The sequence below is a fragment of the Phacochoerus africanus genome, chromosome 15, assembly GCF_016906955.1.
Source record: "Phacochoerus africanus isolate WHEZ1 chromosome 15, ROS_Pafr_v1, whole genome shotgun sequence".
NCBI lineage: Eukaryota > Metazoa > Chordata > Mammalia > Artiodactyla > Suidae > Phacochoerus > Phacochoerus africanus.
In genome coordinates, this window is record NC_062558.1 from 75,817,593 (window position 1) to 75,830,695 (window position 13,103).

General features: G+C 54.4%; 1 protein-coding gene across 1 annotated transcript in view; it reads right to left on the reverse strand.

Moving 5' to 3' along the window:
* SPOCK2 (SPARC (osteonectin), cwcv and kazal like domains proteoglycan 2) overlaps window positions 1–13,103 on the reverse strand; it is a 29,794-nt gene extending 16,691 nt beyond the window's left edge. Inside the window, exon 1 of the mRNA XM_047759771.1 lies at window positions 12,612–13,103. Coding sequence (XP_047615727.1) covers window positions 12,612–12,800 — 189 coding nt within the window. The 5' untranslated portion in view covers window positions 12,801–13,103. The remainder of the gene's footprint in view (window positions 1–12,611) is intronic.

Genomic DNA, 13,103 nt, shown 5'->3' on the forward strand with positions numbered 1-13,103 from the left:
GGGAATGGCTGCCCTGGGGGGTTGAGCGCAGGGACACACTTGGGTCCCTAAGGTCAGGGGTGGGCTGGTCCATCTATAAGCTGAAAACGAGGTGCCTGTTGGCACGTGTGAATAATGCCTTTCCATGCAGTGGTGTCTATTTATGGCACCCAAGTGGGCTCATCAGCAATTGTAAGACATGGTCTGAAAAAGACACCAGAGTCTTCTCAGGAAACAGGAGCCCGGGTCTGTCCTGGCTCAGCTGCCGAAGGACCCTGTCTCCCCCAGAGAAACAAGGGTTTGGAAGAGCCCATCTCCAGTACTCTGGGGCCAGGCTGGAGGGGAGATGGGTCATAGGCTGAGATCCGAAGTTCTAGGCCAAGGAAGGGCATGTCTGTTTTACTTGGTTAGTAGAACCAGCCGTGACCACCCGACACCCAGTGGTGCTCAGCACAGGGCAGGCACATGGGAAAGGGTTTGGGATGTAAAAATGCACCGTGGCTTGTGTTTCTTTCTTTTCCTTTTCTTTCTTTCTTTTTTCTTTTTAGGGCCATACATGCAGCATATGGAAGTTTCTAGGCTAGGGGTCAAATTGGAGCTGCAACTGCCGGCCACAGCCACAGCCACACCGGATCTGCTGCATCTTTGACCTGAGACACAGCTTGTGGCAACGCCAGATCCTTAACCCACTGAGTGAAGCCAGGGATTGAACCAGCATCCTCATGGATACTAGTTAAGTTCTTAACCTGCTGAGCTACAACAGGAACTGCTAAGGCCTATGTTTCATGGTGCTTTTAAATCAAGTCCTCTTCATGTATTTTTACATCTGTCTTCCTTTTATTCCCAACATCCTGTGAAGTAGGCAGGACCGATAGGATCAGCCCCACAAAAAAAATGAGAAAATTGAGGCTCAAAGAGGCAGGGCAACAGGTCAAGGGTCCCAAGACATATGAAAAGCTGGGCCAGGACTCCCTGTCCCCAGCCAAGCCTATGCCAGGAAGAGTCCTGCACTGAGAGCAGGCGGGGGCCGGAGGTGGAAAGGGCTTTGGCCCCACCATCTGCTCTAAATTTGGCTCATTGTGCATTCTCGGCAAGTCACTTGCCCTCTTGGGGTGAAGCATCCTCTTCTGTACCATGTGGGTGCTTCTCAGCAACGGCTGCACATCTGAGCCATCTGTGGAGCTTTCTGAGCCTCCACTGCCCCAGTGCCACTTGAGCCCACAAGGCAGGCGGCTTGGGCAGGGCTCCCCTGGTGCTAGGCAGGCAGCTGGGCCAGCCCACGGCACCTGCTCTCAGGTGTGAGGTCCCTCTAGCTTCTTGTGTCTAATGCTCTTATCTTCTCTGGCTGCTTCACCTCTCAGATGGGGCCTCAGGGTAAAAAGAGCAGCTCTCCTCCTCTGAGGGAACCTCACACAAAGCAGATGCTCAGGCCCACTTGCTAGACCCTGGTTTCCTGACTTCCCACTCCAGGCCTCTTCTTTCTTTCTTTTTCTTTTTTTTTAGGGCCACACCCTTGGCATATGGACATTCCCAGGCCAGGGGTTGAATTGGAGCTGCAGCCATCAGTTTACACCACAGCCACAGCAACCCGGGATCTGAGCTGCATCTGCGACTTACACTACAGCTCACAGCAACCCCGGATCCTTACCCCATTGAGCAAGGCCAGGGATCGAACCTGCATCCTCATGGATACTAGTCAGGTTCGTTAACCACTGAGCCACGACAGGAACTCCACCCAGGCCTTTTTCTTTAGGGTACATATCAACCTACCCTCTGCGCTTGTGCTTTTATGACCTCAAACCAAGTCCTTCCTGCTGCATCTGCTGCGCTCTCTCCAGCCTGCCCACTCCCCACCATGCCCACTGGTCCCCACCCAACCCCGGCCTCAGTTACACTACAGCAGTGTCTCCTCAGGCTCTATCTGCTCCCAAGTGTCTTCCACACCACGGCAGCCACAGGGATCTTTCTAGAACATAATTTTGATCATGTTTCTCCCTCCTTAAAATCCTTCACTGAATACACAGCTTGGTCTCATTTTGAAAAATACGTTTAAAGATGATTAGGTAAGGAAGCTCCAGTTGCCTAATGGATAAGGTATTGGCCTCCTAAAGGTGATTAGGTAAAAAGAACTGATACCAAGTGTTAACAGTGGTTTCCTCTGGGGGAGAGGAATAGAGAATTTGGGCTTCTTTCTGCCTTCTTCCAAGTTTCCAAAATTTCTACAATGAACATGTATTACTTTTGTGATGAAAGGGGAGGAAAAACACAATAAATATTATTATTATTATTATTATTTGTCTTTTTGCCATTTCTTGGGCCGCTCCCGCGGCACATGGAGGTTCCCAGACTAGGGGTGCAATCGGAGCTGTAGCCGCCAGCCTACGCCAGAGCCACAGCAATGTGGGATCCGAGCCATGTCTGCAACCTACACCACAGCTCACGGCAACGCCGGATCGTTAACCCACTGAGCAAGGGCAGGGACCGAACCCGCAACCTCATGGTTCCTAGTCGGATTCGTTAACCACTGCGCCACGACGGGAACTCCTAAATATTATATTTTAAAAAGCCTTGGAGTTCCCATCGTGGCTCAGCGGAAATAAATCTGACCAGCATCCATGAGGAGGCAGGTTCAATCCCCTGGCCTTGCTCAATGGGTTAAGGATCCTGTGTTGCTGTGTAGGTCGCAGATCCTGCATTGCTGGGGCTATGGTGTAGGCCAGCAGCTATAGCTCCAATTTGACCCCTAGCCTGGGAATCTCCATATGCCATGGGTGCAGCCCTAGAAAAGGCAAAAAGACAAAAAACAAAACCCAAAAAGCCTCACAAGGTTCCTGTCACCAACAGAAGAAAGTCCATCTTGTCTTGATCTGTTCCCAGCTACCCCAGTCCTATGTCCTTAAATAGGATGTTTCAGCCTGGCCAGACCTCGGCACAGCCTTCTTCCCCTCTGGAATGTATGTTTGCATCCAGCTCCTGAACTTCTATTTATCTTTCAAAACCTGGCTCAGGCATCATCTTCCCTAACCTTGCTCCGTATCTAGTTTTCTTTCAGGCGGACTGTACTCTAGCAGTTTATTTCTGCTCTGCTTATACCAAGCAAAGCCAGGGCTTCTGCCCTAATTAGATGGCCAGCTCCTTGAGGGCAGAGACCATATAAAGTTTACCTGTTTAGGCATCTCCATTGTGGCACAGCAGAAACGAAGCCGACTAGGAACCATGAGGTTGCAGGTTCGATCCCTGGCCTCACTCAGTGGGTTAAGGATCCGGTGTTGCCGTGAGCTGTGGTGTAGGTCTCACATGTGGCCTGGATCCCACATTTAGATCCCTAGCCTGGGAACCTCCGTATGCCACAGGTGTGGCCCTAAAAAGCAAAAAAAAAAAAAAAGTTTACCTGTTTAGGCCCAGCACCTAGCATGTTGTATAAAATAGCTAATGTCTTTTCAGCAATTACCATGTGGGAGACGTTATGCTAAGTGCTCTACACTCATTGGTTCATTTTACTCTTCACAACAATTTAAGAGAAAAATTACTATTATTATCCTATTTCTCAGGTGATAAAATCGAGGCTTGGAGAGGTTCAGTGCCTTATGCAGGATCATTCATCAATAGCACAACAGAAGAATATTGGTACCCCTGGAACTGGTATTCCAGAATCTGTGCCCCGAACCAGAACTCTGGATTGCTCCATAAGTGTTAGCTATCTGCTAACATTTTTTTCTGCTAACGTTATTTTTCTAGATAATTATCTACGAAAATCCCAATCCAGGGGCCAGACCCAAGAGGCCCAATGCCAGCCCATGGGCGGTTTCCTCCACCACATCGGCTCTGCTCCAACGCCTAGGCAAGGTGTCCTGTAGCCAAAGCAGAGGGATTGGTAGTGGTGGGGGAAGACACTGGGGGGCCCCCCTTCTCCAAGCACTTTCCAGAACCCCCTTCACACACCCCTGGTCTGGCTGGTTTGGAGCTAACTCATCTCCTGCTTTGATCTCAGCAGCTCAGTCCAGTTGCCATGGAGACAGGGCCCACTGTGCCAAGCTGGGGGAGAAATGGTGGTGAGTGCGCAGGCCTAGCCAGGCTTAGGGGGCACATGCTGGGTGTTTCCAAGCGCTGTTTACTTCCTGTCATTTTAATTAGCACCCAAATCACCCGCTCACTTCACAGCTTGAATTAACCCAATCTCTCCCAGCCTCTCCATCTGGTGAGGAGGATGGGACGCAGCAGTGAATCAAGCAAAAAAAGAGCGGGGCCCCAGGGCTAAAAACCACCTGGACAAACCTCCACCTGCCTCTTTGCAGCACAGCATAATGGGGAGTGACACCCCCAGCCCCGTCCCAGCGTGGAATCTGGGCACTGGGTACCTGCTAGGCCTGGCCTCTGACTGCCAACAAGACTGGGGGCTAGAGAGCCTTGCCCTCGCCGGGCACCCCTCCCTCGTCCATAAAGCAAGGCTGACTCCTTGCCTTCTTCCCTGAGCTGCAGAGGGACCCAGGGCAATACGGCTGTGAGAGAACTTTGTAAACTATGAAGCTCTAGTCTTTGCAAAACCACCAAACAAGCCCATTGAATGAAGCTGCGTTCTTGGGCACACACAGCGGGAGCCTGGGCACCAAGGTGGACAAGAGGCACTTCTGGGTCTCACGGTCGCAAGGAACCTCAAATGCAGAATTTTTTTTTTTGTCTTTTTTGAGGGCCACACCCGCAGCATACGGAGGTTCCCAGGCTAGGGGTTGAATCAGAGCTGTAGTTGCCAGGCCTACACCACAGCTCTTGGCAATGCCAGATCCTTAACCCACCGAGCAAGGCCAGGGATCGAACCTGAATCCTCATAGATGCTAGTCGGATTTGTTAACCACTGAGCCATGATGGGAACTCCAAATGCAGACTTTTGACATCATTTCTAATTGAGGATCTACAGCCAAGAGGCCCACTAACAGGACCGAAAGATGTTCATCATGAGACTTTAAAGAAATCACCAATTTTATAACCCTGTTATGGCATTTCTTCGTTTTTTGATAGATCAAAAAGCTCTAGGAGTTCCCGTCGTGGCGCAGTGGTTAACGAATCCGACTAGAAACCATGAGGTTGCGAGTTCGGTCCCTGCCCTTGCTCAGTGGGTTAACGATCCGGCGTTGCCGTGAGCTGTGGTGTAGGTTGCAGACGCGGCTCGGATCCCGCGTTGCTGTGGCTCTGGTGTAGGCTGGTGGCTACAGCTCCGATTCAACCCCTAGCCTGGGAACCTCCATATGCCGAGGGAGCGGCCCAAGAAATAGCAACAACAACAACAACAACAACAAAAAAAGACAAAAGACAAAAAAAAAAAAAAGCTCTAAAAATGGAAGTGGGCCATTTGAAAGGCCCCATCACCAGCCTCATTCCTGAGGCGATGGAAACTCTAATGGGGCCTGGTCTACAGAGAGGGCCCAGGAGTGGGGGACCTTGTTCCTGGGGCTCCTCCTGTCCCTCCCTCCAGACAGCCTGGGAGCACGGGGGGGGGGACCCAGAAAGGAATGAGCAGGAGTGAAGTGGGGGCCACCGGCCCTTCTCAGCCAAGGCCTGACACCCCCATCACAGACCCAGGCAGGCTTGTTGAGGAGGCAATGCCCTCGACATGGAGGAGGCTAGGAAGGGGGTGGTCATTAAATATTTGCCCTCTTACACTGGGAGTGGCAGAGGCTGTCCTAGGCCTGGACAAACAGACAGAGACAGGCATCTGGAAGACGCCCAGCCTCCCGCCTCCTCTCCCCTCCAAGGAATTTCCTTGGACGACAAAAATGTGCTTATCACTCCCAGGAGCTCTCTACCTGGCCTCAAGTAGGGCTATGACCACACCCCCACCCCCAGACTCCATGGGGCCAGAGCTCTCCACTCCTCCAGGGCACCTCGGGCCATGACCCCAATCCTTGGGTTTCTAGTCCTGGCAGTGGCCCCAGGCATCCATAGAGGGCAGAGAATAGGAGAGAGGTACAGGCGAGAGGGGGCCTGGAGTTCTGTTCTGTGCTGCCTCCGCACCTCTGTTTCCTTTCTGGAACATGAGTGGAGGGCAGGATTTAAATCCCAGGGATCTCTGAGGAGGGCCAGAGACTGGAGCTGCAGAAGCACAAGCATGGGAAATAAAAGCCTTAGGCCGTGAGGGGAGACGGGTTCCCTAGTGTCTGGTCTGTTTCTTTATCTATGAAATGTGGAGATGTGGCGCCTAGTACTTAATGCCGCTGAGGCTCCACAATTCTGCTCCCCCAACTCTTCCAAGCTGAGAACTTAGAGAAGAGCGGAAAAGGAGCCCTCCCCACCTCCTCCGAATTGTGCAAGGGAGTAAGGCATCAGGGAAGGAGCCAGCATGTTGCGGCGTCCAAGCAGAAATAAGACCCCAGCCAGGCCTGGCTCGTCCTTCCTGCTGTGTGCAGCCTTGACCTCTTCTCGGATGTGAGGAAGAGAGCCACAGGGGCAAGATGCCCGGCCTCGGGCACCTGGTCTCCAGTGGAGGGAGTCCTGTGCTCACCCACCCACCCACACCTATGATGGGCGGGTGGGCTGCACTGTGGGCCACTGAGGTGGGGAGGGAAATTCTGAGCCTCCCACCCTGTAGGAGAAAGGGGGAGGCTGGCAGTAGCCAGGTCCAGGCCCTCACACACAAGGGAAGACAGGGAGGCGTGGGCAACCCACTCCCTTCACAGCGTCATTCACTCCTCTATCCTACAAATGAATCCTTGGAGAGTGGGGTGCTGGGATTCTAGCTGTGACTAGCTCAACCTTTCAGGGTCCAGAAAGAGGATGAGATCGCCCCCAAAGAACTAGTATGACTCAGCCCAGAGCCGCAGCCCCCCCTTTGCCCTCTGCCCACTGAACCCACAGGGCTGTTCCCTGGAGAGGAGAGGGCGAGGCTCAGAGAATGGGTGAGCCGAGATCCTTCCTGGCTCTCACAGGCCATGGTGCATACATTTAGATTGAGCACCTACTGTGTGCACAAACACCCCATCAAAGCTCTGAGGATGGCTTGGTAAGGTCAAAAAGCAGTCTATCCCCAGACCCTGCCCTCAGGGACTTGCCTTGGGAGGAACGTGATAAACGATTTAAAGTACCAGCAGGAGGACTCCTGAGATACAAGCCCACACTGTAGGCGATGCCATGAGGTGGCACCAACATGTGTCAAATGAGTTTATGGGTAATAAATGCTGCAGGAACCCCAAGGAAAAGGCTATACCTACAACTGAACACTGACTGAGCCCTCAGGGGGTCAGAGGCTGGGACATTTCAAGAATCACATAGCCTTACGCGAGTTCTCCATGTGGCGCAGCGGAAACGAATCCAACTAGGAACCATGAGGTTGTGGGTTTGATCCCTGGACTCCTCAGTGGGTTAAGGATCCGTATTGCTGTGAATGCAGCGTAGGCGGGTGGCTACAGCTCCAATTTGGCCCCTAGCCTGGGAACCTCCATGTGTTGAGGTTGTGGCCCTAAAAAGCAAAAAAATTAAAAAAAAAGAATCACATCACCTTACAGCTTGCAGCTGGGCCTGGGTCTGCCTACCGAGGTTAGACACATTTCCCCTGTCTATAGCCCTCAAAAGACCCACATTACACCTGCAAGGAAATAATCACCACAGCAGGATGCTCATCCCCAGCCTCCTGTTTGCTCCAGGTTGCCTTTCGGCCTCATTTCTCAGGTTTCTTGGTCCCTGGTTAATACATACTCAACCCGGGTCTGGTCACAGATACTTCCTCAGAAGCCAAAGGAAAAGCCCTCCCCTGAATGCAAAGCCTTGCTGCCCGGCTTGTGGCAGAGGTGGGTGGGGGACATGTGTAGATGGAGGGGTCATGGACGGGCTGTAAGTGGGCAGGACATCTTCCCAGAGTCACAGAATGACAAGGGCTGCCCATTAAACAAGGGGGAACATCAAGGGCCAGGAACACGAAGTGGCTCCCCCAGGGGGAAGACAAGCTGAGCGCCCTCCCTGGGCCCTGGGAGGGTCAGGGGATGTGAGAGCTCTTCCGCTCCTCAAGCCCTCTGGAGAATCGAGAGGGTGGCATTGGCTGGCCATCCTCTTCAGACTGCCTGGAAGTCAAGAGGCGCCTAAGACAGCCTCTCTAGGCAAAGAGTGCTCTTCTCTCCTGCTCCTCCCAAGGCTTGGAGCCCTGCTGGGTGTTCAAGAGTCCCTCACCTTGGTGACTCTGCTGTGGGCCATGCCAGCCCCTCCCGTGTGGGAGAGGATCTGAAATCAGGGTGCAGGGGGAGGAGGCCAGTGGGGGACCCAGCCTCCCATCTCCAAGTCCCAGTAACGAACGGGATCCATGCTGACCCAGTTTGGGATTCTCACACACCCACACTCATCCGCGCACACCTGTGCAGCGCATTCCCACACTTGCACTAGTTCAGATGTTCGGGGGTGTGTGTGTGGGGGGGTGGACCCAAGGCGTCTACTCTGGGGCTCATACTTGTTACCTGCCTACTTGGTGTCCTAAAAACATGAGCATCGTAAGCGGCAGCAGGTGATGTTTCCCTGGGCCAGACTCCAGGTTCACGGTGAAGGCCCCAGCCTAGGAGAGGTGCTCAGGTCTGCAGTGAATGAGTGAATGTACAGCATTATCTTTCTCATGGAGACGGAGGCATGGTGTGGGCTAGCCCCAGAAACACTGATCCAGCTGGTGTTTCTCCATGGGGCTGGAGGGTTTTGCCTGCAATGGATGGCCTCCAGCCCCCTGACAAGATGTCATCGTGTTTACACGACCATGTCAATCTCCTTGACTGAAACCGAGTTCAGAGAGGTTATGTGATGTGCCTGGCATCAGGTGGCCAGGCAGTGCCAGAGTCAGAACCTGAAGCCAGGCCTCATGCCTCTCCTGGGTGGAGAGCTGCCTGTGGAGGGTCACTAGGCCAGGGGGTGGGGAGCAGGCTGTGGCAGGTTGAGAGCTTCAGCTCTTTCCTAGGAGGGGCTGCTCCTGCCCAGGACATCCTTGACCTCATAAGCCCAAGCCACGGTAGGCTCTTCTTTTTCATTCCCGCTAAGGGTTAGCCCGAAAGTTCTCTGAAAAGCAAAGTTGAGTTAGAGGAATGACCTGGATTTTAATCTCAGCTCTGCCACTTACTAGCTATTTGACCTTGGATACGTTGCTCAGCACCTCTGTTTCAACCATAAAATAGATGGACGATAAAGTAATGATAAGTATCTCACAGGTTGCTGGGGACCCAAGAGACAGTGCATATAAAGGGCTAACCACAGGGACCGGCAGATGAAAGGACTCACGGCAACCAGGGATTCGCCGTGGGTGAACTTTGTGCCTCCAACGTGCCCAGCACTGTGCTGGACGCGCAGACATATCCGTAAATATTGATGATGTGATGGAAGTGGAATACAAAGCAGAGAAGAGCCAAGAAGAAAAAGAGCGCTTGGAGCCTGCCTGGAAGAATGCTGTGTAATGGGCCTGTCTCCTCTGAAGTGTCCATCTCTATCTAGGAGGCCCTGGAGGCTTTGTTCCAAAGGCCGCAGTAAACTCCCACCCACTTCTGCAGGGAGTGAATCTGGAGATGGTCGCGCTGGGGAGTGGAGCTCAGGAAAAGCCCAGGCCTGCACAGGGTAGGGGGTGGGGAGAGCCCCATCTCCTCCGACTGGAAATTCCCTCCTCCCAGCAGCCACATGCACATGGGGCATTCGAAGAGATCTATCCAGACTCAAGCGAGAGCCCCACGCCCACTGGAGGGGAGGATTACTCAGCCGGTAAATCCTTCACAACCCCCACGCCCACCCCCCCATAATCCTAGTGCTCAGAGAAAGAATGCTGGGCTGAACTCAGCTAACCAGCTCAGACCAACTCCACACTGGAGCAACAGCCCAGGCTTTCCTTCCCTTCTTCATTCTCCTGACCCCTTTGACAATGATTCTCTCAATGTCCCCGTTCTGTTTGGTCCATGCTATGTAAGGAGACAGGTGCTTCACCCACACTACCGACCCCCTGATTCTATTCCCCAAGAATATTCCACCCTGCTGCTTGCTTGCCTCCTTTCCACTGAGGCCAAGTGGAGGCCCTGCACCATTTTGTGTCTGATGATCCATGAGGTTCTGGCTCAACTTGGCCATGCCTTAGAGGTTCAAGAGAAACACCTCTCTCTCTTTTGAGGAGCCGAGGAGCATATTTTCAAGAAAGCCTGCTTGATGAAATATACAGAAAGCCCAATGCTACGGTGCCCACCTAGAGGGTCTTCAGTCCCTAGGGTGGGAAGTGGGGCCTCTAGAGTAGGGGAGGAATGAAAAATGTCTACGGTCCTGGCAGAGCCCCTGTGTACGGTTTGTGCACTGCACAACTCCAGGGGGCACCACGCACAGTGGGGCACCCCTAGAGTTATGCAACGCAGTGGCTCTGAGCTAGTAGCCTCCCGCATTTCTGCAGAAGCTGCCAAAGGATCCCCAGAGCCAGGCCCTCCTGCCAGCCTTCCTCGTCCTCCTTCTTTTCCTGACCCTGTTCTCCCACAGTCAGGGCTGCCTTAAATGGGGTTTTAGAGGAAATCTACCTGAGAGAAGCCCGAGGCCACCCAAACCAATACATGCCCTGAAGATTTCCCTGAGTCCTGTGGGGGTAGGTCGTACAGAATTTCAATCTGCTGCCTTTCTTCTGACAAGCATGGGAGGAAGGGGGAAGTGACTGGCACCAATACAGGGAGACAGGTGGGCAGCGTGTGCCAGGGGGTCAAGCAGTCAGTCATTTATCCTCACCCACAGAGTTGGCTATTAGAAGTCAGTAGAGGAAGGGAGGGGGGGAGGAATCTTTTATTTTTAAACCTTTGCTGTTCTGATTAAGCATTTCTTTTCCCTCTGACCTTCAGCAGTCCCATTTTGGAAGCTCAAACAGCCAGCGAGTCTGAGGGAGGCCTGGACCAGTGACACATGGATTCAGCATGGGCCAGCCTGCTGCCGCCCTCTTGCTGCTGAGGCCGGGCTGCTTCCCAGGCAGCGGCAGGAGACTGCAGCTAATCTGTGCTGGGCCTGCAGGGGACACGGAAAAGGCCTTGCTGGAGCTCCAGGCTCCTGTCGCTGGACTAGCCATGGGTGGTGGGGCAAACAGCCCACTCTGGGGTTCAGACCACTCAGCCCTGAGGACCAAGCAGCATGTGAGTCCTTCTGATGAATTACAACCTACCGGTTTGACTTTGGTGATAAACAGTCACTTGTTTCACAGTAACAAAAAGATGCGTATTTCTGCCTCTTCCCATCATGTGGCTGGATATCCTAAGAAATGTGTTTTAAAGACACTGCTAAGGAACTTCTAGACGCACACAAATTAAGAGAAGATGAGAAAGGTCACAGTGTGGCCTGTGTTATACTAGGTGGGTCTGATGAGGGACTCTGGGGAATAAGGACCAAGAATTGGGGTCGCAGAAGAGGCTTTCCGGAAACAGGGCGTTGGAGAGAGCACCAGGTCGCGGGTACCAGCACTTCTCTCCTCCGGAGCATCCGGGCCCATCCTCCACCCCACACCCCCGCCCCACCCTCTCTGGGTCCCAGCCACGCCCTCTGCCCTCCCCTCCTCACTCCTACTTCCCCTTCTGGGAACACACAGCAGCCTCCGGTTCCCCCCCCTTGATCTACAGGTGCACGTAAACAAAGTGCTGCAGCAACGCTGGCTCCTCCGCAGCCGCCTCCCCATCCCCCTCCCCTGCAAAGTTCGGCCCAAGGTTAAGCCGGGTTCCCATAGGCGAGTGCTCAGGACCCCCAGACCCTTCTTCTGGGCTCTCTCCTCTGCTTCTCAAGCCCAGGGCTATGGAGTCTTCCCTTGGGATTGAAGAGCCCCCTCTTCTGGGCCACACTTCCCCATAAAAGATTAGTTCTGGAAAACCAGCCTCCGTTCAAGCTCCTGTCCCTCAGCCTGAGGACCCCAGACCTGGTCCTGGCAGCCACCCAGAGGTGGCCTCCGGTATTTTCGATGCCTCCCGCCGCACCCCTCCACCCCCATCACTGACACGCCTTTCACCATCTCGCCTTAGGAGGATTGCTAAGAGCGCCCCCTCCCAACTCAAATCGCCAACCACGGGCTCTGTCTCCTCCGTCCCCCCAACCCCCAAGGCCCAAGATGAGAACAGAGGGCAAGTGCAAGACGATGCTACCCTTTTCCACCGGCCCCACCCAGACCTGCAGTGGCCCGTATGTGGAGCGTGCAGCATCCACCTAGCTGGGGGACGCCTGGGGTTAGCTTACCAAAAAGAGAGAGAGGGAGAGAGAGAAGGAAAAAGAGGCAGGTCGGGGGACCCATCCAAAGCCAGAGCCCCCGATCCTCCCTTCCCTGCACCCCCCCCCCCCTTGCCTCCCGCACCCCTCTCCGCATCTTGCCCTGCAGGGGAGACCTGGTCGCTAATGCGCACCCCCAGATCAACTCTTCACCTGGGACTCGCCCGCGGCGGGTATGGGACTGGGGGTCCCAACCGTTCCGCCCACCCCCGCCCCCGCCAGCTCCCGGGCCGGGATGGACACAGGAGGAGGCTCGGGACCGCATGAGTGCGTGTTGTTTACTCTCAGTGCTGGTTTGCTTAGCTGGTTGGGCTGCGGGAGCCTGTGGCTGCGATGGGCGGCCGCCGCTCCCGGCCCCAGGGTCTCTGCTCCCTCTCCTCCCCAAACCTCCACGCCCGGCTCTCGCGGCCCAGCAGACTCACGTCTCGGAAGCGGTTCCAGTGCTTGATCTTGCCGCTGTACTGCGAGATGGACGACAGCCATTGCTCGTCCTCCATGAAATTGCCGGGGGTCTCGCCCTCCTTGAGCCCTTTGGTGTCTCCTTCGGCCAGGGCGGCAGCGGTGAGGAGCAGCAGCGGCAGCGCCAGCCGCCCGCAGCCTGGAGCGCCCATCGTGGTCTGGGTTGGACCTGGGAGTCGGGGGGTGGGGGGTCTTGACTTCTGCAGTATTTTAATGTCCTTCCTCCCACCCCGCAGTTGGCCAAGCAAACGTCGTCGTCCTCTTCCTCAGCCCTCCTCCTGCGGTCTGACTCCGGTGACAGACAGTGGGTCGCGGCTGAAATGTGACCTGGTTAGGAGATGCACTTGTCTGAAAAAGCCCAGCGCTGGATGTGGAGAGGAAGAGAGAATCAGAGAGGCTGCGCCAGCAGGGGCCGTGTCTGTAACTGTAGCATCAGCATCACGTTTGACATCATC